We start from the raw sequence: 23,645 nt of genomic DNA, 5'->3' as shown, positions 1-23,645 counted from the left end.
AACAATAACTTTTTTTACATGATCACTGACAAATCCACAAGTCAGGTGTTGATTTATTTGCAGTCAGTTTCTGACTTTTATTAAATTTGAGTTACATTTCATCAGAGCATTTGCTATCTATCAAATATAGCTTGTGCAAAACTATGTAGATGGCCATATGCTGTTAGCAACAATCTAGAAACACATCCATCATACTGCATGCAAGGTTATAATAATAAATAGCCCCTACATACATGTGTATGCTTTTAAAGTCCACTAGAAACATATGAAGGTTAGTCTGAAGCCTACTGGGAGGTTTGACGTCTGATGGGTTTTGTCTTATCAGCCAATCGTTCATTTTTTAAGGTAGTTTTTGCATCTCAGAACACACTGAACAGAACACATTCTAACTTTATTGTCCAGCCAAAGCTGGAAAAGTTTGTATCATGAAACTGTTAAAAAAGCACAAGCATATATAATCAGGTCATTACAACAGCTGTATAACTACAATATATGGTAACAACTGCAGATTACAAGTACTTTATGACAATGCAGTTAGTGTATCAGGAGAGTTGAGACAGTACTGAACCAGTAAGACTACATGAGCTTTGCAGCACTTCTGCAAATCATGTACAGGGACATGCATATTAAACAGCACCTACATTATGTTGTCAGAATATTGAAAGTCACAAGTGAGGCTGTCACTCCACAGAAGTCTTTCAGCACATGTTCATATGTAAGAGGAACCAAGATAATGTTAAGGCCATACCATTATCTTGTATGTAAATACATTTTCTGTTTTAGTCCTTCACAGACAAAAGTGCATGATGAATAACTGGTCTGGAGCAGGCAGTAAAACTCCAAACAACTCAGTTCATTTTCACAGAAATACTGTCAGTAGAAAAAGAGCATACCTTCTCGTCACATTTTGAAATTCCAAATAAGCTTAATGTGCACTTTGAATTATTAAGAACTTTGTTCTCAACGTCGTCTCCTGCGTCTGTGATCGGCAGCTCTTCCTCGCCGCGGCCTCTGCACACTTGCGCTTGTGTTTGTGGGTGGATCAGAAGGAAAAGTGCCACGTGTGTCAGGGGACGATGGAGCAGGTGCCACCACTGAGGCGGACTGATTATTTGGATGCTGGGTGACCTGCGGTTGCTGCTGTATTTGTGTTTGTGGTTGTTCATGTGACTGCTGTAGTGTTTCAACACGCTGCTGCTGTTGTTGTGGTTCTATAGGTTCCAGCTGCTGCAGAGCTGGCTGTGCCTGTAAGTGCTGTTGCGATGTTTGTGTTTGATGCACTTGTTGAACCCGATGTTGCTGTGGTTGTTGCTGGGCCTCAAGCACTCCTAGCAGCCTTTGTAAGAGGACATTGTTTTGTTGTAGACTGTCTGTTAATGCCTCCTGTGAAGCAACAAGTGTTCTCATGTCCTGTCTGAAACCTTCCCCAAAATCCTGCAGACTCTTTTCAACCCTATTTCCCAGTTGTATTGCTGCTTCCCCTAATCCTCGCAGCTCATCTTCCAGCCAGGAGGTGCGTGGAGGGGCTTCAAGAGGACCCTGCTGGGCTCCAAGCGATGGCTGAGGACTACTGGGTTGAGGGCTGCCATTGAGGAAAGGAGCACTGTAGAGCGGGGAAGGAGGCAGCCATCGTTCGGATGGAGGGGGGGGCCCAATGCCTAGACCCAGTCCTAATCCCAATTTTTCCTCCATGCTGTTCTCTTCTGCATCACATTCAGGCTCTCCCATGTCTCGCTCACGTTCTTGATTGTCCTCGTCTTTTTCTAAACCATCTCTCTCTGATCCTTCCATTCCTACACCTGAAAAAAACATTTCATTGGACAGAAGCAGAGTGGATATTAGTTTCATCTTAAGACTCTACTAAGCCATTGAAATAATTAATTAGAAAACTTATTTTTACCTGTATCTGAGTCCGGGAAACATGGAAAACTGGGCTTTGGTCGGGTGTTTTGCTTTTGTCTGGCTTGCTGAAGTCTGGAGCTTTGCTGCGAAGCACGTCCAAGCATGGAGGCCCCTCTGCTGGATGGCAAGTAACAGGTTCGGTGCCGGGCATCTGCCAGCCTGCCACCATTCCGCCTCTTTAAATCATCCCAGCGTTTCTTCACCTCACGGAGAGTACGCGGGACTCTGGATACAGCGTTGACTCTCTCCAGGATTCCTGCCCAGATGCGCTCTCGCTCCCGCCGCCGGAGCCGCCCCGCAGGACCAAAGAGCTCTCCCTCACACCGGGTGACTTCTGACACCAGCACCTCCAGCTCTGCTCCACTGAAACGACTCTTTCTTTTCCCAGAGCCACCAGCAGCCAGTGCAGCTGACATAGCCCTGTCTGTAGATAGAGAGGCAACAAGACAGCCCAAAGGGAGAGGAAAATACAAGGTGAGGCTAAATATACCACGTGTGGAAGAGAAATTACAACTACATTTGACAAGCCATGGACCACTTAGATAAAATAGATTTATCTCATAGTCTTCCTTAAGGGATTATAGTGGGTCTTCTGCACACCTCGGTTTAATAAAGTGTTTATATTATACACACTATTCTCATTTGCATCCACATCCAAAAAATAAACAAGGTGAATGGCTGATGCTGGTTTCCCATAATATTCTGAATCCAATTCAGTGCTTACTTTGCTCGATGGACAAGAGGTCGTCTGAGGACATGCCAGGTGCCATGATGTTGGGATGCACCACTACCACGTTGAACGGGAGCCCCCCCGGCAATCCATTGCTCTGGTCACAGCTGCCCTCCGAGTCCTCATCCTCCCTGGGGAAGCCGTTCTCCGAGCCCCCCCCTCCAAAGGGTCCCTCTGGAGACTCCACTTTTATGTGCATGGGAGGTGATTGCTCGTACAGCAGCCCCCCCTCCTCGTAGTACTCAGTCATGGGTCAGACCTGATTTACAGCAGAACTGACTGGTGGGCCAATTCTGATTGGGACCGCTGCCTCCCCATCCACACCAGTTCAGGGTCTGACCGAGCCTGCTCCTGGAGACATGGCTCTACAGTGTACAGCATCAAACTGTTATGGGACGTGACTGCTTATGATGAGCAAAAGTATCTGTTAATGTTTTTAAAAACTTTTCTTCATGTGAATGGAGTCATGGCTGCAGCTCAGAGGGGGGTGCAGTCATGTGGTGTATGACTGGAGCAGCGAGACCTCTGGCAAGCTGCAGCCACTTCAATCCATTCCAGTCATCTTCGTGAATGCTGATGTGCAACTGTAAACATCTGCACACCGACTTTTAAAAGCACCTGGGGGGGGCTGGCGAGCTACATCTCCCCGAGCGGCTGCTTGACAGTGAGAAGCCTCATCCAGGCAGAGCATCGCCTCCAGAGCTGAAAGGCAACAACACAACACAACACTGCTTACAAGCGCGTCGCATCGTCACACAGCCGCGGTCGCATTGCTTCTCGACTCTGTCGCATCGATGCGCATTTTCGTCTGCACCACGTCCGCAACGGCTGCGCATTCCGCATAACATCAGGTGCTGATCTTGCACTGGAGCTAGCTGTTAGCTGCTAGCTGTTAGCCTCGGCTCTATGTGAGGTGTCGGTGTCAGCTGTGTGCGGCCGAAGGGGAAGCGGACACGGCTGTGTGTCTCTTACCTCGTGATTACAGCACATGGGCGAAAACACAACAGCAACACACAGGCGGAGCAGCTGTTCGCCCAGCAGCCGATACACAAACCCACCAGCGGCGCTTACTGATGACGTCACCGAGGGGGGCCGCGCTCGGGACCAATCAGAAGGTCGGACATGTTGAACAAATGGACTTCATGTGTGTTTGTGGTCTGAAATGAAGCGGTTTATTTTCATCTGTAAGTATGAACGGATGAAAACACAGCCTGTATTCACAGTGTTTCTTAAAACATTCTTTATTGTTGTACAGACCCCTGATGTACATGGAGCCAAACCAGCCAGCACCGTGGCATATTTGCACTATTGCACATAATTGCACTATTGTTTTTTTTCTTCAGCTATATATAAATATATATATATTTATATATATTTAATTTTCTATTTAAAATTTTTGATATTCTATTTTATTCTATTTTAAACTATTTCTATTTTATGGTTGTAATTACTTGAGCATTGCTAGAAGAGAGCCTGTGACTCAAGCATTTCATTGCCAGCGACTGCTTAATGTTATTGTTGTGCATTTGATAATAAACTCTTGAATCTTGAGAAGAAAACAACTTTATTGAATCCTTAGAATTATAAGAGCTATTAGCTATTATTCATTTTATTTATTGTTATCTCCATTAAGATTAAGATACATTTATTTGTCCCAAACACATGCACAGACATGCACAAGCACACTCATGCAATTGTAGGGAAATTTAACCTCTGCTTTTAACCCATCTGGTGCAGGAAACACAGAGCAGTGGGCAGCCATATACGGCGCCCGGGGAGCAGATGTTGGGGGAGTTAGGTGCCTTGCTCAGGGGCACTAGACAGGGTAGGGAGAATCTACTTGGATTTTTTTGGACAGATCCATCCAGGTTCGTCTTTTTGTCGTTTCTCCGTGGAGTCGAACCAGAGACCTTTTCTGCCCATAGTCCAAGTTTCTGCCACTAGTCCTCCGCCTGTGTATTTGCTCTGTTCTGTGTAGGGTCTAAAGGAGACACTGACACTACACTAAATACGTACATCAACAAAGAAGAAAAAGATATGGAGCTGTAAACTCAAAGAAAGGATCTGACTAACACTGTTCACCTCAGATAAGTTCATTCCAGTTCACCGAGACAGTCAAAGCTGATCAGCTGAATATGGCGAATTTACAATAAAATGTATTAATGATGCATAAAAATATCTGTCTCAGTATTTTGAGTGAATTTCCCTTTATAATCCACATCATTTTACTGAAATGATCAGGAAGTTAGCCAAGATTAAGATCTTATTGAGTTTGCGACAATAATCTAAAAAGCAGTAGCTTAAAGGCTAAATTTGCATTGTGGCATATTGTCCTCAGAAGTACATACTTGTTAAAGTCTAATTCCACTTCAAATATACACTTAAACTCAACAAGTTATTTTTGTCTGCTTCCCCTTCTCAGTATCTCTCTTCAGTATGTAATGCACAGGTAGTTATTTAAAGGTTAGCGTACACAACACGTGTTCACCAGATTGCTGTTTCCCAGGTTGGATAATGTTTAATCGCAGCGCTCAGTGCATGGAGACCTTGAGAGATAGAGGATAAAAAAAAGCTGAGGAGTGCTGTATATTCACACACTGCATCTCCTACTGTTGTGTTTAACCTCTTTAGTTATAGAATATAATAATTATAATAATAATCAAGAAGTAATTCATACTCCTGGAAGTTGCTGCTCCCATTGATGAGGATGACAAGATTAAAAAGTCATCTTCACTGTTTCTTCAGGTGGAGGTATCAAAACTGAGGACACCTCTGCTCACGTCTTGTTCTCTGTGTGTGTCCTGTCAGGGAGACTCTGGCCCCTGAGAGACGGTCAGCTGCAGGGTGTGATGTCCTGGGGCTACGGCTGTGCCCAGAAGAACAAGCCTGGAGTCTACACCAAGGCGTGCAACTACAACGCCTGGAATCGCAGCAACATGTCCTCCAACTAAAGTTACTGAATCCTGTGTAATTGAAACAGCTTTTACAATAAAACAAATGATTTACATGAACCTCACTCTATGTCAGTCCTTCCAAATAGTTCCCAATGAAGAGAATCAGCAGGAAGGGAAAGAAGACACATCGCAATCTTCTATTAGGAATAAACAGGGGTCTGTGCTCGGCCCAATTTTATTCTCATTATATATGCTTCCACTAGGAAACATTATCAGGACACACTCGGTAAATTTTCACTGTTATGCGGATGACACCCAGTTATATTTGTCAATAAAACCTGATCAAAGTAATCAATTAACTAAACTTCGAGCATGTCTCAAGGACATAAAAACCTGGATGACCCGCAATTTTCTCTTATTAAACTCAGATAAAACAGAGGTTATAATACTCGGCCCTAAACACCTTAGAGATACATTATCTAATGATATAGCTGCGCTAGATGACATTGCCCTTGCTTCCAATGACACAGTCAGGAACTTGGGAGTGATCTTCGATCCTGATTTGTCCTTTAATAGTCACTTAAAAGTAATTTCTAGGACCGCGTTTTTCCACTTGCGTAATATCTCAAAAATCAGACATGTCCTTTCGCAAAAAGATGCAGAAAAACTAGTCCACGCCTTTGTTACATCGAGACTGGACTATTGTAATTCATTATTATCAGGCTCCAGCAGCAAGTCGTTAAAGACTCTGCAGCTGGTCCAAAATGCCGCAGCACGTGTCCTGACGAGAACTAAGAAAAGAGAGCACATTTCTCCAGTATTAGCATCGCTACACTGGCTTCCTGTTAAATCTAGAATAGAATTTAAAATTCTCCTCCTCACCTTCAAGGCCCTTAATGATATGGCACCTCTTTACCTTAAAGAGATGTTAGTTCCATATCAACCTACTAGAGCACTCCGATCCCAGAACTCAGGTTTACTTGTTGTCCCTAAAGTCTCTAAAAGTAGAGTAGGAGCCAGAGCTTTTAGCCATCAAGCCCCACTGCTGTGGAATAATCTCTAACTTTCAGTTAGGGAGGCAGACACGCTCTGTTCGTTTAAAAGTAGACTCAAAACCTTCCTTTTTTATAAAGCTTATAGTTAGAGCTAATTTGTGCGATGTTCCAAATTTGATTAAATGGCAAAAACCCCTGATGATGCTAAGACGCACAGGGAATTTATGACACAAGACACACGGAGCTTCTCTTTCCTGCTTCTCCTTCCTTTTCTCCATATTTATCACATCAAGATAATTCTTATCTGATCAGTACATGTTACTAACTTGACCCCTTTTCCCGGAGTTTCTGTGCCTTAGCGCCCGGGGATGCAGGGCCACAGCTGTGGCCGCACCATGGATTATGATTGTGGATCGCGTGTCGGAGGTCGCAATGGTGGATCCAGTTCGGTGGATTCTGTATCGTGCCAGCTGATCGTCGTTGTAATGGAGGATCCTTTGTCGCGTTGGCATCGGATGATGAGGGACCACGACCGAGGCGGCAGCTGATAATGGATTCTAACTGGCGGTGGTGGACAATGACTGTGGATTATAGTGGATCCCATCCTGATGCTGGATCGTGGTCTTGCTGCTGGCCAGAGACTGTGATTGCAGCGGGACTGCCTGACACATAGTATTGAAAAATGTTTAGCCTAATGGATGCTGCTAAAAATCCTGATGATGTTTTCTTACACCTGACATCTATTGCACTTCTGTCCGTCCTGAGAGAGGGATCCCTCACATGTGGCTCTCTCTGAGGTTTCTACATATTTTTACCTGTGAAAAGGGTTTTTAGTAGTTTTTCCTTACTCTTGTTGAGGGTTAAGGACAGAGGATGTCACACAATGTTAAAGCCCCATGAGACGAATTGTTATTTGTGAATGTGGGCTATACAAATAAAACTTGATTGATTGATAAACAAAGCATAAATCGGCCAGACGCCTGCATGAATATGTATAAATATATAAGCATATATGTAAAAAATAAATACAAGTGTCATAATATAAAATACCTTTCGACAATATTAGAGATAAAATGAAAATTTAAACTAATGAATTAAAGTTGAAAGCATTGTTTCTGCACATCCACAGATAACATGTGGAAAAAGCAGTATTCAGTATTTGACAAATATTTATGGGTTCCACAAAAACAATTGTGGCATTGGAGGGATTTTAAGTGAATGATTATTGAAAAATCCTTAATTTATATAAAAAGGTAAAAAACTGACTGCATGTTGCTCAAAGCAGCTAAAATATGTAAGTAACAATTAAGGAGATCTCAGTCACGTTGGATATAAAAGATATAAATACTGTTCATCATACTTTGGATATTTCCAACGAATTTGGCCTAGAGATACACATGTGTGTGCTTCACTTCACTAATGTGACTGAGGAGGATACTAAAGACTTTACTTTAGGATACATCTAATGATTAAAAACAGGATACATTACAAAAAATCCACAAAACAAATCTTAGGGCAGCTATTGTATCTACATAAAATATGGAACAAAATTTTTCACACCTACAGTATTGATATATTTAGTAATGATATGGGTTGGAGGAGATTTTTGTACATTTGCAAGTTAGAATGTGTTTGTTTTGTTTTGTGTATGTGACTGGCTGTGGGACTACAGCACACAATGTCAATATGCTGGAGCTCGTCCTCCAGATGTTATTTCATACAGGTTGATAAAAATAGAAAATATGTGTCCTTGGCCAACGTGATATCAGAGGGACAGAGTGGGTATAAAAGCTGCTGCAGTGGAGCTGAGCTGACACCGAGGCTCAAACTGACTCCATCATGAAGACTTTCATTCTTCTGGCTCTGTGCGCTGCAGCATGTGAGTATGAAGACTGAAGTCGTACTTTTTAAATTACCTTTTAAAGGAGATTTAACCACTTTGTGACAGAGTGGGACTGATGGGTATTCACTGTGAGATTTCTTTGAAAATTGCTGTTGTGGAAAACCTGAACTCTGTTATTCTATTGTCAGATGCTGCTCCCATTGATGAGGATGACAAGATTGTTGGAGGCTACGAGTGCAGAAAGAACGCATTGCCCTACCAGGTCTCTCTGAGCTCTGGCTACCACTTCTGTGGAGGCTCCCTGATCTCCAGCACCTGGGTGCTGTCTGCTGCTCACTGCTACAAGTCGTAAGTGTGGACAATTACATTCAAAACCACTTGTTTAACTGTAAGAACTGTTTCTCCAACACATGACTTACACTTTTTCACCCATGTGCCTCTCTGTCAGCCGCGTCCAGCTGCGTCTTGGTGAGCACAACATTGCTGTCAACGAGGGCACCGAGCAGTTCATCAACTCTGCTAAGGTCATCCGTCATCCCAGGTACAACAGCCGCAACCTGGACAATGACATCATGCTGATCAAGCTGAGCAAGCCCGCCACCCTGAACAGCAAAGTGGGCTCCGTGGCCCTGCCCTCCACCTGTGCCAGCGCTGGCACCCGCTGTCTGGTCTCTGGATGGGGCAACCTGAGCGGCTCTGGAAGTCAGTCAAACACACTGCAAACACAGCAGGAAAGGTTTAAGGTACATGATGGTATATGAGTATTTACTTATACTGGGCTTTTCTATTCAAGGCAACTACCCTGATCGCCTGATGTGTCTGGATGTCCCCATCCTGAGCGACAGCAGCTGCAGGAGCTCCTACCCTGGACAGATCACCTCCAACATGTTCTGTGCTGGATTCCTCGAGGGAGGCAAGGACTCCTGCCAGGTACCACCTAAAGTCATCTTCACTGTTTCTTCAGGTGGACGTATACAACCTGAGGACACCTCTGCTCACGTCTTGTTCTCTGTCTGTGTCCTATCAGGGAGACTCCGGTGGCCCCGTGGTGTGCAACGGTAAGCTGCAGGGTGTGGTGTCCTGGGGCTACGGATGTGCCCAGAGGAACAAGCCTGGAGTTTACGCCAAGGTCTGCAACTACACCTCCTGGATCCGCAGCACCATGTCCTCCAACTAAACAAAGTCCTGCATTACAACGGATGAAAACAGGCTTTAATAATAACATGTGACCAACAGAGCCAGAGTCACAGTGTGAACATTCTGAAGTGATGTGTAATGAAAAAATATATAAAAAACACCCTTGCTTGAATTTTCAACTGTTTTTTTAATTATGACGTATAGAATGTTTAAAAAGCAACAGGTCACTAAGCATAAACAACTTCCAGTGTTTGAACACACAGACTTTGATGCAGCTAAATATTCTGCAGTGAAATGTTTTCATTAAGTATCCACGTGTGCTTCCTATAAAGTTCTGCAGTGAAATAACACCAGTGATGTCTGTGTCAAAGTCTGTATGTTTGTCATTTATGACTGTGGTTCTGTTACTGGAGGCTCAGATCACGCGAACATTTTCAACATATTAATTCATTCAGGTCATAAAATGACTTTAAATGAGAAAACACTAAAGTTATTGAAGTTACTACAAAGCTCTATATTAATGCCTGAGCACAAATCCCTCCAAGTCTGTTATATTGGCAGATCAATACCCAATTATTGATCATTCTGTTTTTATGTATGAAATGAATTAACTTGAATGATATAAACACCAACAACATTCTTATTGAAATTATTGATTAGTATACTTTCGACATGGATGTCAGAGGTTTCTATCATGTTTCATTTCACGGCTCCGCAATCGTTTTGTTTCTTAATCCTAACTGATGAAACTTTACAGCACAATAAAAATGTGAGTCAACAAATTATGGAAAGTGTGTATTATTTCAGTATAATTATTACTGTAAAGCCAATCAATATCAAATAATTAATAAAAAAACGATTTTTTTGATACTTTAATATTTAGTTCATCTTCAGTTAATCATCTTGTCATTCAATCTGAGGCTCAAAAAGCTGGACATCACCGAATGGAATTGTGTTCCTCAACAAAAACATCTAAAAATCTATTTTGCAGTAAATTGAAAATGTATTTCTTTTTGGGTATTCTGTCAATTTACAGTGTTTATAGAACACCCTGAGTATGTCATTGAGGGAGGTTTGCTTGTTTAGGTGTAAATGAACATTACTTTATTTTGTGTGTAGCTCAAATGCCACTGAAGTTTCAGCTTCTGTAAGACGGTCGCCTCTGACCTCTGGTTGAAGTCAAGCTGCTCTGCTCGCCTGTTACACTCACTCTCAATGAATTGTCAAATTTGGGCCTTACTTTAAAAACAAAAATGAGAAATAAAAGTAAAAAAAACATGGTTGCCAGTATTTGGCGACCTCCCAACTCCCTCTCTGGACTTTGTTCAAGCAGAGTTTTCAATGGCTTGATCTCAGAGTGAAGAAATCAGTTATATATGATTTGTACTCACTCTCAATAAACCTGAAAAACCCTTTATAATAATATCCTGTCTGTGGGAGATGGGCTGGGTGGGGTGTGTATTTGTTTACCCCCTTTTTGTCTCCTTTGTGGTGTTTTTATTCTTCATATATAGTGTGTTTGTGTTGTGTTATCACAATTTTTAATACATGAAAAAAAGATCACATAAAAATACCTCTGCAGTCGCAACAACCAGGACACACCCAGTTTCAGAGCTAGGGTTATTTGTTTAAATATGCTGCATGTAAATTAAACCTTTAGCTTCTAATCCACAATTATTCTCAAAAAAGCATCTGCCACTGTAAGGTCCCAGTCATGACATTTCTGAGTGGAAGCTGCAGGTTGTGGATGATTCTCTGTGTGCACATTAATTATCTAGAACCAGCAGTTTACGGTCAGAACTGTCATGAGAGCAGCTTTACAGTGGCAGACACATTTTAGAAAATTATTGTTTAAATGCAATTAGGCCTCAGTTTGTATATTTTATAATTTGAAGCTATTTCTCTCTCACTGATGATTATAAATCATCAAGTGCACCACATGTCTCTTTTCACAAATACACAAGGTTTATCACTGACATGTTGTACTTTAGTTATCTGTGTCATGTAATGATAAATACAATGGATACATTTCTGACTGTGAACTACAGGTCAAAATATTCTCTGTGTACATAATAATCCAAGATCAGAGGTGACATGTATCGATGGTATTTATCAATAAATAAGACAGATAATTAAAGTAAAACATGGCATTGATGTTTCTATATAAATATATGATATGGTGCAACTGAGAATTGGTCTAGCATTAACACAACAAAACAAATTCAAAATGTCAAATACTTTTGGGAACAAAAGAGTGAGAATCACACCATCAGAAGGTTATAGTGTAGCTGAGGTATATTTCTTAAAATATACATGCAATCGAGTCTCCGGTGCTTTTGCATGTGTCAGCATATTTGTGGGACCAGGTCAAAGGTAGACCCTCATCCTCCAGATGTGTTCTCACACAAGTTACTCAAGAAGATAACAGGAAAAAAATGGAAATATTTGTCCTTGGCCAACGTGATATCAGTGGGACAGAGTGGGTATAAAAGCTGCTGCAGTGGAGCTGAGCTGACACATTTGGCTCAAACTGACTCCATCATGAAGACTTTCATTCTTCTGGCTCTGTGCGCTGCAGCATGTGAGTATGAAGACTTAACAAGTTGTACTTTTTAAATTACCTTTTAAAGTGGATTTAACCACTTTGTGACAGAGTGGGACTGATGGGTATTCACTGTGAGATTTCTTTGAAAATTGCTGTTGTGGAAAACCTGAACTCTGTTATTCTATTGTCAGATGCTGCTCCCATTGATGAGGATGACAAGATTGTTGGAGGCTACGAGTGCAGAAAGAACGCGTTGCCCTACCAGGTCTCTCTGAGCTCTGGCTACCACTTCTGTGGAGGCTCCCTGATCTCCAGCACCTGGGTGCTGTCTGCTGCTCACTGCTACAAGTCGTAAGTGTGGACAATTACATTCAAAACCACTTGTTTAACTGTAAGAACTGTTTCTCCAACACATGACTTACACTTTTTCACCCATGTGCCTCTCTGTCAGCCGCGTCCAGCTGCGTCTTGGTGAGCACAACATTGCTGTCAACGAGGGCACCGAGCAGTTCATCAACTCTGCTAAGGTCATCCGTCATCCCAGGTACAACAGCCGCAACCTGGACAATGACATCATGCTGATCAAGCTGAGCAAGCCCGCCACACTGAACAGCAAAGTGGGCTCCGTGGCCCTGCCCTCCACCTGTGCCAGCGCTGGCACCCGCTGTCTGATCTCTGGATGGGGAAACCTGAGCGGCTCTGGAAGTCAGTGAAACAGTGCAAACACAGCAGGAAAGGTTTAAGGTACATGATGGTATATGAGTATTTACTTATACTGGCCTTTTCTATTCCAGGCAACTACCCTGATCGCCTGATGTGTCTGGATGCCCCCATCCTGAGCGACAGCAGCTGCAGGAGCTCCTACCCTGGACAGATCACCTCCAACATGTTCTGTGCTGGATTCCTCGAGGGAGGCAAGGACTCCTGCCAGGTACCAGCTAAAGTCATCTTCACTGTTTCTTCAGGTGGACGTATCAAACCTGAGGACACCTCTGCTCACGTCTTGTTCTCTGTGTGTGTCCTATCAGGGAGACTCTGGTGGCCCCGTGGTGTGCAACGGTAAGCTGCAGGGTGTGGTGTCCTGGGGCTACGGATGTGCCCAGAGGAACAAGCCTGGAGTTTACGCCAAGGTCTGCAACTACACCTCCTGGATCCGCAGCACCATGTCCTCCAACTAAACAAAGTCCTGCATTACAACAGATGAAAACAGGCTTTAATAATAACATGTGACCAACAGAGCCAGAGTCACAGTGTGAACATTCTGAAGTGATGTGTAATAAAAATATATAAAAAACACCCTTGCTTGACTTTTGAACTGTTTTTGAATTATGACGTATAGAATGTTTAAAAAGAAACAGGTCACTGAGCATAAATAACTTCCAGTGTTTGAACACACAGACTTTGATGCAGCTAAATATTCTGCAGTGGAATGTTTTCATTAAATATCCACGTGTGCTTCCTATAAAGTTCTGCAGTACAAATAATACCAGTGATGTCTGTGTCAGAGTCTGTATGTTTGTCATTTATGACTGTGGTTCTGTTGCTGGAGGCTCAGAACACGTGAACATTTTCAACATATTAAATCATTCAGGTCATAAAATGACTTTAAATAAGAAAACACTAAAGTTATTGAAGCTACTACAAAGCTCTATATTAATACCTGAGCACAAATCCCTCCAAGTCTGTTATATTGGCAGATCAATACCCAATTATTGAGGTTTCTATCATGTTTCATTTCACGGCTCCGCAATCATTTTGTTTTTTAATATTAACTGATGAAAATTTACAGCACAATAACAATGTTAGTCAACAAATTACGGAAAGTGTGTATTATTTCAGTATAATTATTACTGTAAAGCCAATTGATATCAAATAATTAATTAAAAAAAATTTTTTTTTGATACTTTAATATTTAGTTCATCTTCAGTAAATTATCTTGTCATTCAATCTAAGGCTCAGAAAGCTGAACATCACCGAATGGAATTGTGTTCCTCAACGTAAACATATAAAATATATTTTAGAGTAAATTGAAAATGTTTTTCTACAATAAACCAATGGAGGGATAGAATTCAAGATATGTACATGATGGAACACTTGACCGCCCTATTACAACTGAAAACAGAGGTATTCAAAAACAACTGGTCCCCCATTGCTCTACACTTCCATTTGATATGAGCAGAATATATAGATATATTTATTTTCTTTTCTCTTTGTTTTTCCTTTTAAGCAATGGACATCTGCAGGCCATCCTCTTTCGGAATACTGTCGTGATGTAATGCCATGTGAGATGTATTGTGTTTGTGGACAATGTTAATGTGTAACTCAATTCTGATATGCCTGGATCCTGTTGGCTTGGGCCCGAGACGTCCATGGACAGTTAACCCCACTAGCCTAAGACTTGTATCCCTGGCACCTAATTTCATGTTTAAAATGATTGGATGTGATATACTGTATGACTGTATTGGATAAAAGGAAATAAAAAGAATTTCATAAAAAAGAAAATGTTTTTCACCCTGAGTACGTCATTGAGGGAGGTTTGCTTGTTTAGGTGTAAATGAACATTACTTTATTTTGTGAGTAGCTCAAATGCCACTGAAGTTTCAGCTTCTTTAAGACGGTCGCCTCTGACCTCTGGTTGAAGTCAAACTGCTCTGCTCACATGTTACACTCACTCTCAATGACTTGTCAAATTTGGGCCTTACTTTAAAAACAAAAACGAGAAATATAAGTAAAAAAGCTTAAAAAATCAGTTATACATGTTCTCACACAAGTTACTCAAGAAGATAACAGTGAAAAAATTAAAATATGTGTCCTTGGCCAACATGATATCAGAGGGACAGAGTGGGTATAAAAGCTGTCAAATTTAACATGATATCAATCAATCAATCAAATTTATTTGTATAGCCCATATTCACAAATCACAATTTGTCTCATAGGGCTTTAACATGGTGTGACATCCTTTGTCCTTAACCCTCAGCAAGAGTAAGGAAAAACTACTAAAAACCCATTTAAAAAATAGGTAGAAACCTCAGAGAGAGCCACATGTGAGGGATCCCTCTCCCAGGACGGACAGAAGTACAATAGATGTCAAGTGTAGGAAAACATCATTGGGATTAAAGTTTTTAGCAGCATTGATTAGGGTAATCATTTGGAAGGATAACTTCAATACTATATATCAAGCAGTCCTGCTGCAATCATAGTCTTTAAACACTTACAAATAAGCTATTGGTTCTTTTTAATTCACTGTTAACAGAGTGTATGTGACTGGCTGTGGGACTGAAGCACACAGTGTCAATATGATGGCGCTCGTCCTCCAGATGCGTTTTCACACAGGTTGGTGAAAATGGAACTAAGTGTCCTTGGCCAATGTGATATGAGAGGGACAGAGTGTGTATAAAAGCTGCTGCAGTGGAGCTGAGCTGACACATTTGGCTCAAACTGACTCCATCATGAAGACTTTCATTCTTCTGGCTCTGTGCGCTGCAGCATGTGAGTATAAAAACTAAACAAGTTTTACTTTTTAATCTACCTTTTGGAGATTAAAAAGCTAGATTTTAATCTACAAATTAAAATCTACCTTTTGTCACAAAGGTGATTTAACCACTTTGTGACAGGTTGATGACTGATAAGTATTCACTGTGAGATTTCTTTGAAAATTGCTGTTGTTGAATACCTGAACTCTGTTTTTCTATTGTCAGATGCTGCTCCCATTGATGAGGATGACAAGATTGTTGGAGGCTACGAGTGCAGAAAGAACGCGTTGCCCTACCAGGTCTCTATGAACTCTGGCTACCACTTCTGTGGAGGCTCCCTGATCTCCAACATTTGGGTGATGTCTGCTGCTCACTGCTACAAGCCGTAAGTGTGGACAATTACATTCAAAACCACTTGTTTAACTCTATTAACTGTTTCTCCAAACACATGACTTTTACACTTTTTCACCCATGTGCGTCTCTGTCAGCCGCTTCCAGCTGCGTTTTGGTGAGCACAACATTGCGGTCAGAGAGGGCACCGAGCAGTTTGTAAGCTCTGAAGTGGTCATCCGTCATCCCGGCTACAACAGCCAAGGGATGGACAATGACATCATGCTGATCAAGCTGATCAAGCCCCTCACCCTTAACAGCTACGTCAGCCCTGTGTCCCTGCCCTCCACCTGTGCCAGCGCTGGCACCAGCTGTCTGGTCTCTGGATGGGGCAACACGAGCGGCTCTGGACGTCAGTGAAACACTGCAAACACAACAGGAAAGGTTTAAGGTACATGTTGGTATATGAGCATTTACTTATACTGGCCTTTTCTATTCCAGACAACTACCCTGACCTCCTGATGTGTATGGATGTCCCCATCCTGAACGACAGCAGCTGCAAGAAATGCTACCCTGGACTGATCACCTCCAACATGTTCTGTGCTGGATTCCTCGAGGGAGGCAAGGACTCCTGCCAGGTACCAGCTAAAGTCATCTTCACTGTTTCTTCAGGTGGACGTATCCAACCTGAGGACACCTCTGCTCACGTCTTGTTCTCTGTCCTATCAGGGAGACTCTGGTGGCCCTGTGGTGTGTGACGGTCAGCTGCAGGGTGTGGTGTCCTGGGGATGGGGCTGTGCCGAGAGGAACAGGCCTGGAGTCTACGCCAAGGTCTGCAACTACACCGCCTGGATCAACAGCACCATGTCCTCCAACTAAAGTTACTTCATATTCAATTGTGCTCATCCCTTTGATAAATAAAAAAAACTCAGTCATCTTCTTGGATTCTGGAGAGAACAAAGACATTTCACTCAACTCACAGCAGTGGACAATTAAAACGAACCATTATGAGCCTCCTTGTATTAAATCTGACTTACTGTACTTGAAAAGGTTCATCACTAGAGATTTTAGCATTAGCAGCAGCAGCATCTCAAGGCTTTCTCAAATGTGGAGCAAAGGTGTTTCACTTCATGGTGACACATTATTGGCTAGAAATTACACAAACAATCACAGATTAGTACAAAAGTGACCTTTATTGTTTTTAAGACAAACTGTAGATTAAACTATTTACAACGGATCAGGGTGTCCATGTGGGAAATAAGCATGAAAAAGCAGTAGTGAACAACAACGGCTGTTTGACAGAACTTGGTGCTGATAGTGTGGAATGTGTCTAATAGAAATTTAGCATCATGTGATTTCAGCCAACACATCACAAATCCACAGCAGCACAAACCGTTTGACAAACACTGACATTAAAAATTATAACACAAAACAGCCGCATGTCCTTCAACAGGAAAACTAATTTGTAATTGGTTAAGTGGCTCTCTGAAACATTTTAGCTACAGTTGGACCTACATACCAAAATATTGATATTAAATCAGCAGAAGTAACATTTTTGTCAGTAAATTGATTAAATGAATTTGAAATTATATGGACCATTCAAATGATTGCTGATAATATTGAGTGACTTGATTTAACAGATACAACCACTTTTAATTAAAAGAAACTCAAGGAGTTTGTAATAGATTCAGTCTGAAATCTGGTCAGCTGTTTGCACACTGACTTGGGAGTGAAAATAAAAAAGTTGGCACAATAATTCAGAGCAACAAGATAACACAAAAATTTTAAAAAAAATGTACCGATGTTTTATGTTCGACCATTCACAAATGTTATAATTCCTGTTGAAATGTATTGTTATTTAGCCAATCACAGAAATGCATGGATGCTTCTTTCGAAGAAGAAAAAGCAAACCAAAAGAAAAACCAAAGTAAGCGTAGTGGCTTCAGTGTCAAGTTGAAATGTAGTCTCATTCTTCTTTTATACATTCAGGGCCTGATCTACTAAGATCCTAAATAAAGAGTGACGCTGTGCCGATTAGCATTGGGAGGAGTAGATTCAAATATTTTAATTTAGCAAATGCATTGTGATTAACAAAGGCAGAAAATAATTGGGCCGATTGTGACTGAGTCTATATTGAATACGTTTGAAAGGTAGATGCTAATCGGCACAGCGATGAGCACAGATGGCTGCAGGAGTTTTATATATTTTTTTACAGTGGTTTTATTATGAGCTTTTTTTTCTTTTGTTCTTCTTATTTCCTGTTATCTTCTCGTAACTTCATAGTTTATTCTTTATGTTTTACCCACAGCATTTAATTTACTTCTTTTAATCGCATTTCTTTGAGTTATATTAACATTTCTTTGCTGTAGCTCAGCAACATGTTTGTTTGTCTCTTCCACTAACACCTCCCATTCCAGGGCATTCAAGTTCGCTTTGCGCTTGTGTTCACTCTGCTCTCCGTAATGCTCCAGGACGGAAACCAGTAACTTGAGAAAAACCCTAATCTAAATACCACTCCCTCTAACACGTTTGTACCTATTGTCATTTACACAATTATTTTTAGTAGATCTCCCGCAAAAGCCCCGGAACCGAATGTGCAGTCTGTTATAATCACACGCAATTTAGCACTGCTTCTTTGGGATCAGGCCCTAATGTAGACGCAGTCACAATCACAGCTATTATTTTCAGGCTTTGTAAATCACAGTGTGTGTGCTAAATTAAAGTATTTGCATCTACTCCTCCCAATATTTTGCTCACTCAGGTAGGAATGCCCGACACTGCATATTCATTAAGGCAAACGCACCAAATGGACAGCGCGTGTAATTCTGAACACAATCCTCAGTGCACATCGTTAGCATTTCAGCAACTTTTGCGGGTAAAATCTAGTTTGCACGCGTTTTATACACTAAACCTTTAGTAGATCAGGCCCTCAGTGCACATCTTCAAAATTGGAAACTTGTCGTATGATTAGTTTAAAAGAATTCCCAAGTATTTGAGTGACTATATTTTTATTTTCCCACTGTATGAACAAATAGAAAGAGGAATTGTATATTTGTATGCATGATCTTACACCTGGCCTCTAGCATGCTGTAAATAGTGCTGATAAAGGTCTGAAATGGCAGGATAGGCATTACCACACACAGCGCACTGAATACCATCTGAAGACCCATCATTTGATTTGCTGGCATTTTGGGCCATTTTGGGTCTTTTCACAGTTCTAAACGGTGTAATGGGTTTTCCAAGTGGATTTCCATCTTCTCTGTCATGGCTGGTTTCTCTGTCTTGGATTGAGTGGGTGGTGCTGGGACACAGGGACGTTTCACCCGAATCTACACCCGGATTTTCGACAAGAGAAATCACGGGCACTAGATGGGACTCTGGAGGAAGTGGATCTGGATACTTGAAAGAGGTTCCAAGAGGAGAAAAGCTGTCCTCAAGTTCATATACCGTTGCAATATAGTCGTTAGTAGAAGGGGCAAATGTTTTCTTGTTTGCTTGTGTACTATGTTCATCTGATAAATCGTATACATCGAAAGCAGCGTCCTTGTGCGTGTCTTGCGATGCTGAATGGCAAAGCTGGTGACTGAAAAGCAAGTCGAGAGTCTTAAAGCTGCACCTGCATTGCTCACATTGATAAGGCAGAAACACTTTCTTAGGCCTGAACTGAACCCACTGGAACTTGTGGTGCTCCCTCATGTGTTTCTTGTAAGGCTCTGCAAACCGAAAGCCTCGCCCGCACTGAGGACAGGTGAAGCGCCCGTGTCTCTGTCTGTGGATTCTCTGGTGACGCCACAGTTTTCTCCAGTTTTCAAGCCTCTTACCGCAGCAACTGCAGGTGTAACTCTGACCCGGGGCGTGCGTGAGCATGTGGGCTCGGAGTCTGCCCATGTGTCTGAACTGTCGCCCGCAGCTCGGACACAGATATTTCCTGGGGTCGGATCTGTTGTCCACTTTGTTTAACCTGGACACGAGTTGTGAGAGCTGGTGGGCCGGTACGACTGACTGGAACGGTTGCTTTCGGTCAGCGATGCGTTTCTTGTGGATCGTCTGTGCTTGTTTTGTCCGTGTTTCGCAGTTTGCAGCTGTGATGGGAGAAGCCGAGTAGTGAGCTGACGAACACCTCAGAGCAGGCACTGTGTACTGGATCAACGACATTCTGTCTTCCTCCTTCACACCAGAGCTGGAGGCGTTTCTCTCTCTGCACTGGTTGCGATGGGTGTTAAATTCAGACATTACACCAAACAGCTTGTCACAAAACAAGCAGCGGTAAAGCTTGGCACCAGTGTGGGCTTTCATGTGACTGTTGAACTCCTGCAAATGGTCAAAAATATTCTTGCAGATGTGGCACGTGTACGTTAGTGAAGACCTTGTACGTCTGTTGGGTTCTGAGTAGTCGTCGTCTCCTCCCGTGGGTCGACACGTGTGATTTTTTGCATTGCTGTAATGAGTGAATGATTTTTCACAAAGTGTGCAGTTATAACGCTTCACAGACCAGTGCGTGAGCTCGTGAACGCGGAGGAAATAGGCCTGACCGAAAGCTTTGCCACATATATCACACTTATAAGGCTTCTCCCCCGTGTGGACACGCACATGTCTTACAAGTGCAGACTGGAAGGGGAACGTTTTACCACAGTACTGACACACTTTCCTTTGTTTCTTCCCCAGGGAAACTGGTGTCTGAGGTGCCTGACCATTTCCATGCTCAACCCCTCTGCCCTGTATTTCAGATTTTTCATTCTCGGATTCCTGGGCCATCTCTTGTGCATGCATCTCCATATGAGAAGTGTACTCAGAGCAAGAGAATTTAATCTTGCAAAATGGGCATTTTTGATAAATGTTGCTCTTTCTGTGAGTCTTGAGATGCAGGTTTAAGTTGGAATTTTTGGTAAAACCTTTGCCACACTCGGAACACTTGAACGGTCTCTCTCCCGTGTGGATCCGTTGATGGATGACGAACTGGGACTGGAATTTAAATACACGACCACAGTAGCCGCACTTCATCAGAGTTTTGCCTCCTCTTTTAATGTAGATGACATTTGCGTCATCCTCTAACTTGGCCTCCTTATCCACGTCCGCACAGTCGTCTATGAGTTGGGTGTCGGGGCCGACTTCATGGCCCTCAACGACTTGCTCGCTCTTTATCAACACGTTACTTACTCTCCTCCTCCTCTTGCCGCCTCTCTTGCGCCTTGACATGTTTTGCTGACTGTTCGGACCATTAGATTTAAGTGTGGTGGTGGCACTGTGTTGTGGAGATTTAGGACTGTTTGACTCTGACACAAGATTCAAATGATCCAACTCCGCCTCTATGTTCTCGGTTTTAACAGCAGGGCGGCTGCCGACAAGTTTTGGTGATTGTTCTGTAGACAATACAACATCAGGACTGGACAGCTCTGAACTCTGCACGTGTGTGTCCTTTGGAGAGTCAGGACTGCTCTGTGAGTGGGACTTGTCGTTGTCAGTGATGCCCACTATCTTATTTAGACTGTTGAAATCCTTTGAGGGAATAACGTCAGGCTCAGCTGCTGCCTGGGAACGCAGTCTCCTTTGCAGTACTGCTCCTGCTTTTTGCTCTGTCTGTTGCATTCCTCCACTTGACTGCAGGGAGCACTGATGTCCCCGTGTGTCTGCTTCAGGCTCTTGTTTGTCAGGGTTTAGTTCCACTTGTTTGTCTGTCTCCGCTCTCCACCCACAGCCTGTGTTGTCGCCCAGCACTGCAGAGACCTCCTGGGAACCCTCCAGTCTAGACAGTTTAGCTGGAACCTGCTGGTCAGCCAGTTTACTCCTTCTTCTTTTAACAGCTTGTGAACTTGATGCATCAGATCCAGTGAGTTCATCTTGCGTGTTAGGCTCCCCCTCTCCTCTACTCCTCAGCCTCCTTGCAGGACCGGCAGGGGTATCGTCGTCAACTTCCTCAGTAAAGATGTTTTTAAAATCTGTAATTTGGGCTCTCTTTGGCCGTCCTCTTCTCTTTGTCAACACAGGCCCACCGTCCTCTACTTTACCATCAGAGACAGTACGAGGAGCAGAATTATTGATTAAAGGATTGTCTACAGTGTGAGGCACATCACCCCTGGTGTGGTTTTCCAAACATGCTGGCAATGGTATTGTCGTGCTGATCTCCTCGTGCTGAACTGCATCAACACCAGCAGTGTGCGGATTGTTTTGGTCCACCGCGGTCAGCCGCGTTTTCATTTTACGAGTGCGCCTGCGTTTTTTGCAGACCTCCACAGTCTGTTTGTGAGTGTCAGTTGTTGAGCTGCACACGATCGCGGGAGCCATTGCTTCCATCCCTACCTGTGATGGCATGTGATCACTCTGCTGACTATTAGCGCCGCTGCCTGTTTCAGAGTTTACATGGCCGTCAGACTCCAGAGTCCACGATGAGTGGGACTCGGGGGCAGTTTGACTCGGCTCTGTCGCCTTCATTTCCTCTCTCCAACTGGAGTCCAGGTCTTCCTCACTGCATCTCTTATCCTCAGGTATCTGTGGAAGAAAAGTTGATGTTTGTCACAAATGTAGAAACGGAATGCGTCTTAGAATATATATAAATATAAAAACACACAAATGCTAATAAAAGGAGAAGTGATACAAATGTTGAGCCCAAATTGAGAACAAAATCCCATGTACAAATGCTGTATAACAAAAAATGATCACGAAAATAACTATACATCCATCAAAGCATAAACTACATAAATGAATTTGCATTTAAATGTATGAAAAGCCTTTAATTGCCAAAGGACCTACACAAACACAAGATCCTTCACGTTTTAAAAGCAGAAGATTCATGCTGTAACAGAGCGCCAAATGTTTGGAGCGTTATGCGCGTTTCTTTTTCTCTCTAGCTACCTGCTTGCAATCCGAAGGAGCATGAATGGAACTGCAGGGACGAGGTGTCACAGACGTTGGGTCAGAGACGGTGTTTCGGTCACTGCTTCCTCTGCTGAAGGACATTTTACTCCCCATGTCCAAAGTCTGTGGATTGAAGTGACAAGAAGGTTGGAACGCAAAAAATGTATTCCTACAGCTAAATGTTATCACGTCACATGGTCTGGTTAAAATATAAATAAATATTCCTTGAAATATCACAGCTGGGAATAAACTGCTTGCTCTGCACACTGGTCACTATAACAAGAGGTGTAAAGCAGGAGGTTCATTTGCCTGTTTCAAATAAGTGATTAAAGTGTATACAGTGAAGCATGATACCAATCTAAACCAGACAGAGGCCTGATCACTGGACCACTTTATAATTTTTTTCGCAAACATGGGAATATTTGATTTCTTAATCAAAACCTGAATTCCTCTACTTGTTTTCACTTTCTTGCAAGCAAATTATGATTGTTTGATATTAATATAGTTCTTTCCCATTTATGAAATATTTAGTCCTAGTTCAAATAACAGATCTAGCTAAATATAACCTCAGAGTTGAAAACCCCACTTCTTAAGATATATTGACTGTTTATTTCCCCATGGATTCATTTTGATAAATTACAAAGGCTGTAACATTATATTCAGTGGTTTTATTCCATAGGTAGATATCTGTACAAGGTTTTCTATTTTGATCCTGTTTACCATTGGGTTCAGTGAGTTTTTAACAGCTAGATTAATCTTAGTTTCTTGGTTTAAAATGTTGATATTTTTTCACAATTTTAACATTGCATTAGAAAATAGTAAAGCAAGTCTGGGCTAATCCCAGATGAAACAGTTCTGTGCAGATTACTGAAAAGGGGTTTCTGCAGATGTTGGTGTGAGATCTGTAATTTCAGTTATCTGTGAATCTACATCCGTTTCTGTTC

General features: G+C 42.3%; 3 protein-coding genes and 1 pseudogene across 3 annotated transcripts; 2 read left to right on the top strand and 2 right to left on the bottom strand.

The window, feature by feature from the left end:
* Nucleotides 1-96: 96 nt before the first annotated feature.
* si:ch211-261d7.3 (uncharacterized) lies at nucleotides 97-3,684 on the bottom strand. The gene is made up of 4 exons (XM_061081413.1): nucleotides 3,605-3,684; nucleotides 2,627-3,334; nucleotides 1,901-2,326; nucleotides 97-1,799 (listed from the first exon to the last, which is right to left on the bottom strand). The coding sequence occupies exons 2-4, from the start codon at nucleotides 2,880-2,882 to the stop codon at nucleotides 961-963; spliced, it is 1,521 nt and encodes a 506-aa protein (XP_060937396.1). The 5' UTR covers nucleotides 2,883-3,334; nucleotides 3,605-3,684; the 3' UTR covers nucleotides 97-960.
* Nucleotides 3,685-8,347: 4,663 nt separating this feature from the next.
* On the top strand, nucleotides 8,348-9,854 carry LOC133013471 (trypsin-3). The gene is made up of 5 exons (XM_061080424.1): nucleotides 8,348-8,400; nucleotides 8,553-8,712; nucleotides 8,813-9,066; nucleotides 9,158-9,294; nucleotides 9,392-9,854. The coding sequence occupies exons 1-5, from the start codon at nucleotides 8,361-8,363 to the stop codon at nucleotides 9,539-9,541; spliced, it is 741 nt and encodes a 246-aa protein (XP_060936407.1). The 5' UTR covers nucleotides 8,348-8,360; the 3' UTR covers nucleotides 9,542-9,854.
* Nucleotides 9,855-12,030: 2,176 nt separating this feature from the next.
* On the top strand, nucleotides 12,031-16,744 carry LOC133014564 (transmembrane protease serine 9-like; annotated as a pseudogene).
* A 296-nt stretch (nucleotides 16,745-17,040) lies between these two features.
* On the bottom strand, nucleotides 17,041-22,229 carry si:dkeyp-84f3.9 (zinc finger protein 184). Its single transcript, XM_061080412.1, has one exon. The coding sequence runs from the start codon at nucleotides 22,156-22,158 to the stop codon at nucleotides 18,916-18,918; it is 3,243 nt and encodes a 1,080-aa protein (XP_060936395.1). The 5' UTR covers nucleotides 22,159-22,229; the 3' UTR covers nucleotides 17,041-18,915.
* Between the last annotated feature and the right edge of the window lie 1,416 nt (nucleotides 22,230-23,645).

The sequence above is a fragment of the Limanda limanda genome, chromosome 11 (assembly GCF_963576545.1).
Source record: "Limanda limanda chromosome 11, fLimLim1.1, whole genome shotgun sequence".
In the NCBI taxonomy this organism is placed as follows: Eukaryota; Metazoa; Chordata; class Actinopteri; order Pleuronectiformes; family Pleuronectidae; genus Limanda; species Limanda limanda.
The sequence above is the reverse complement of the archived record's forward strand: the minus strand, read 5'-3'. Positions and strand labels throughout refer to the sequence as shown.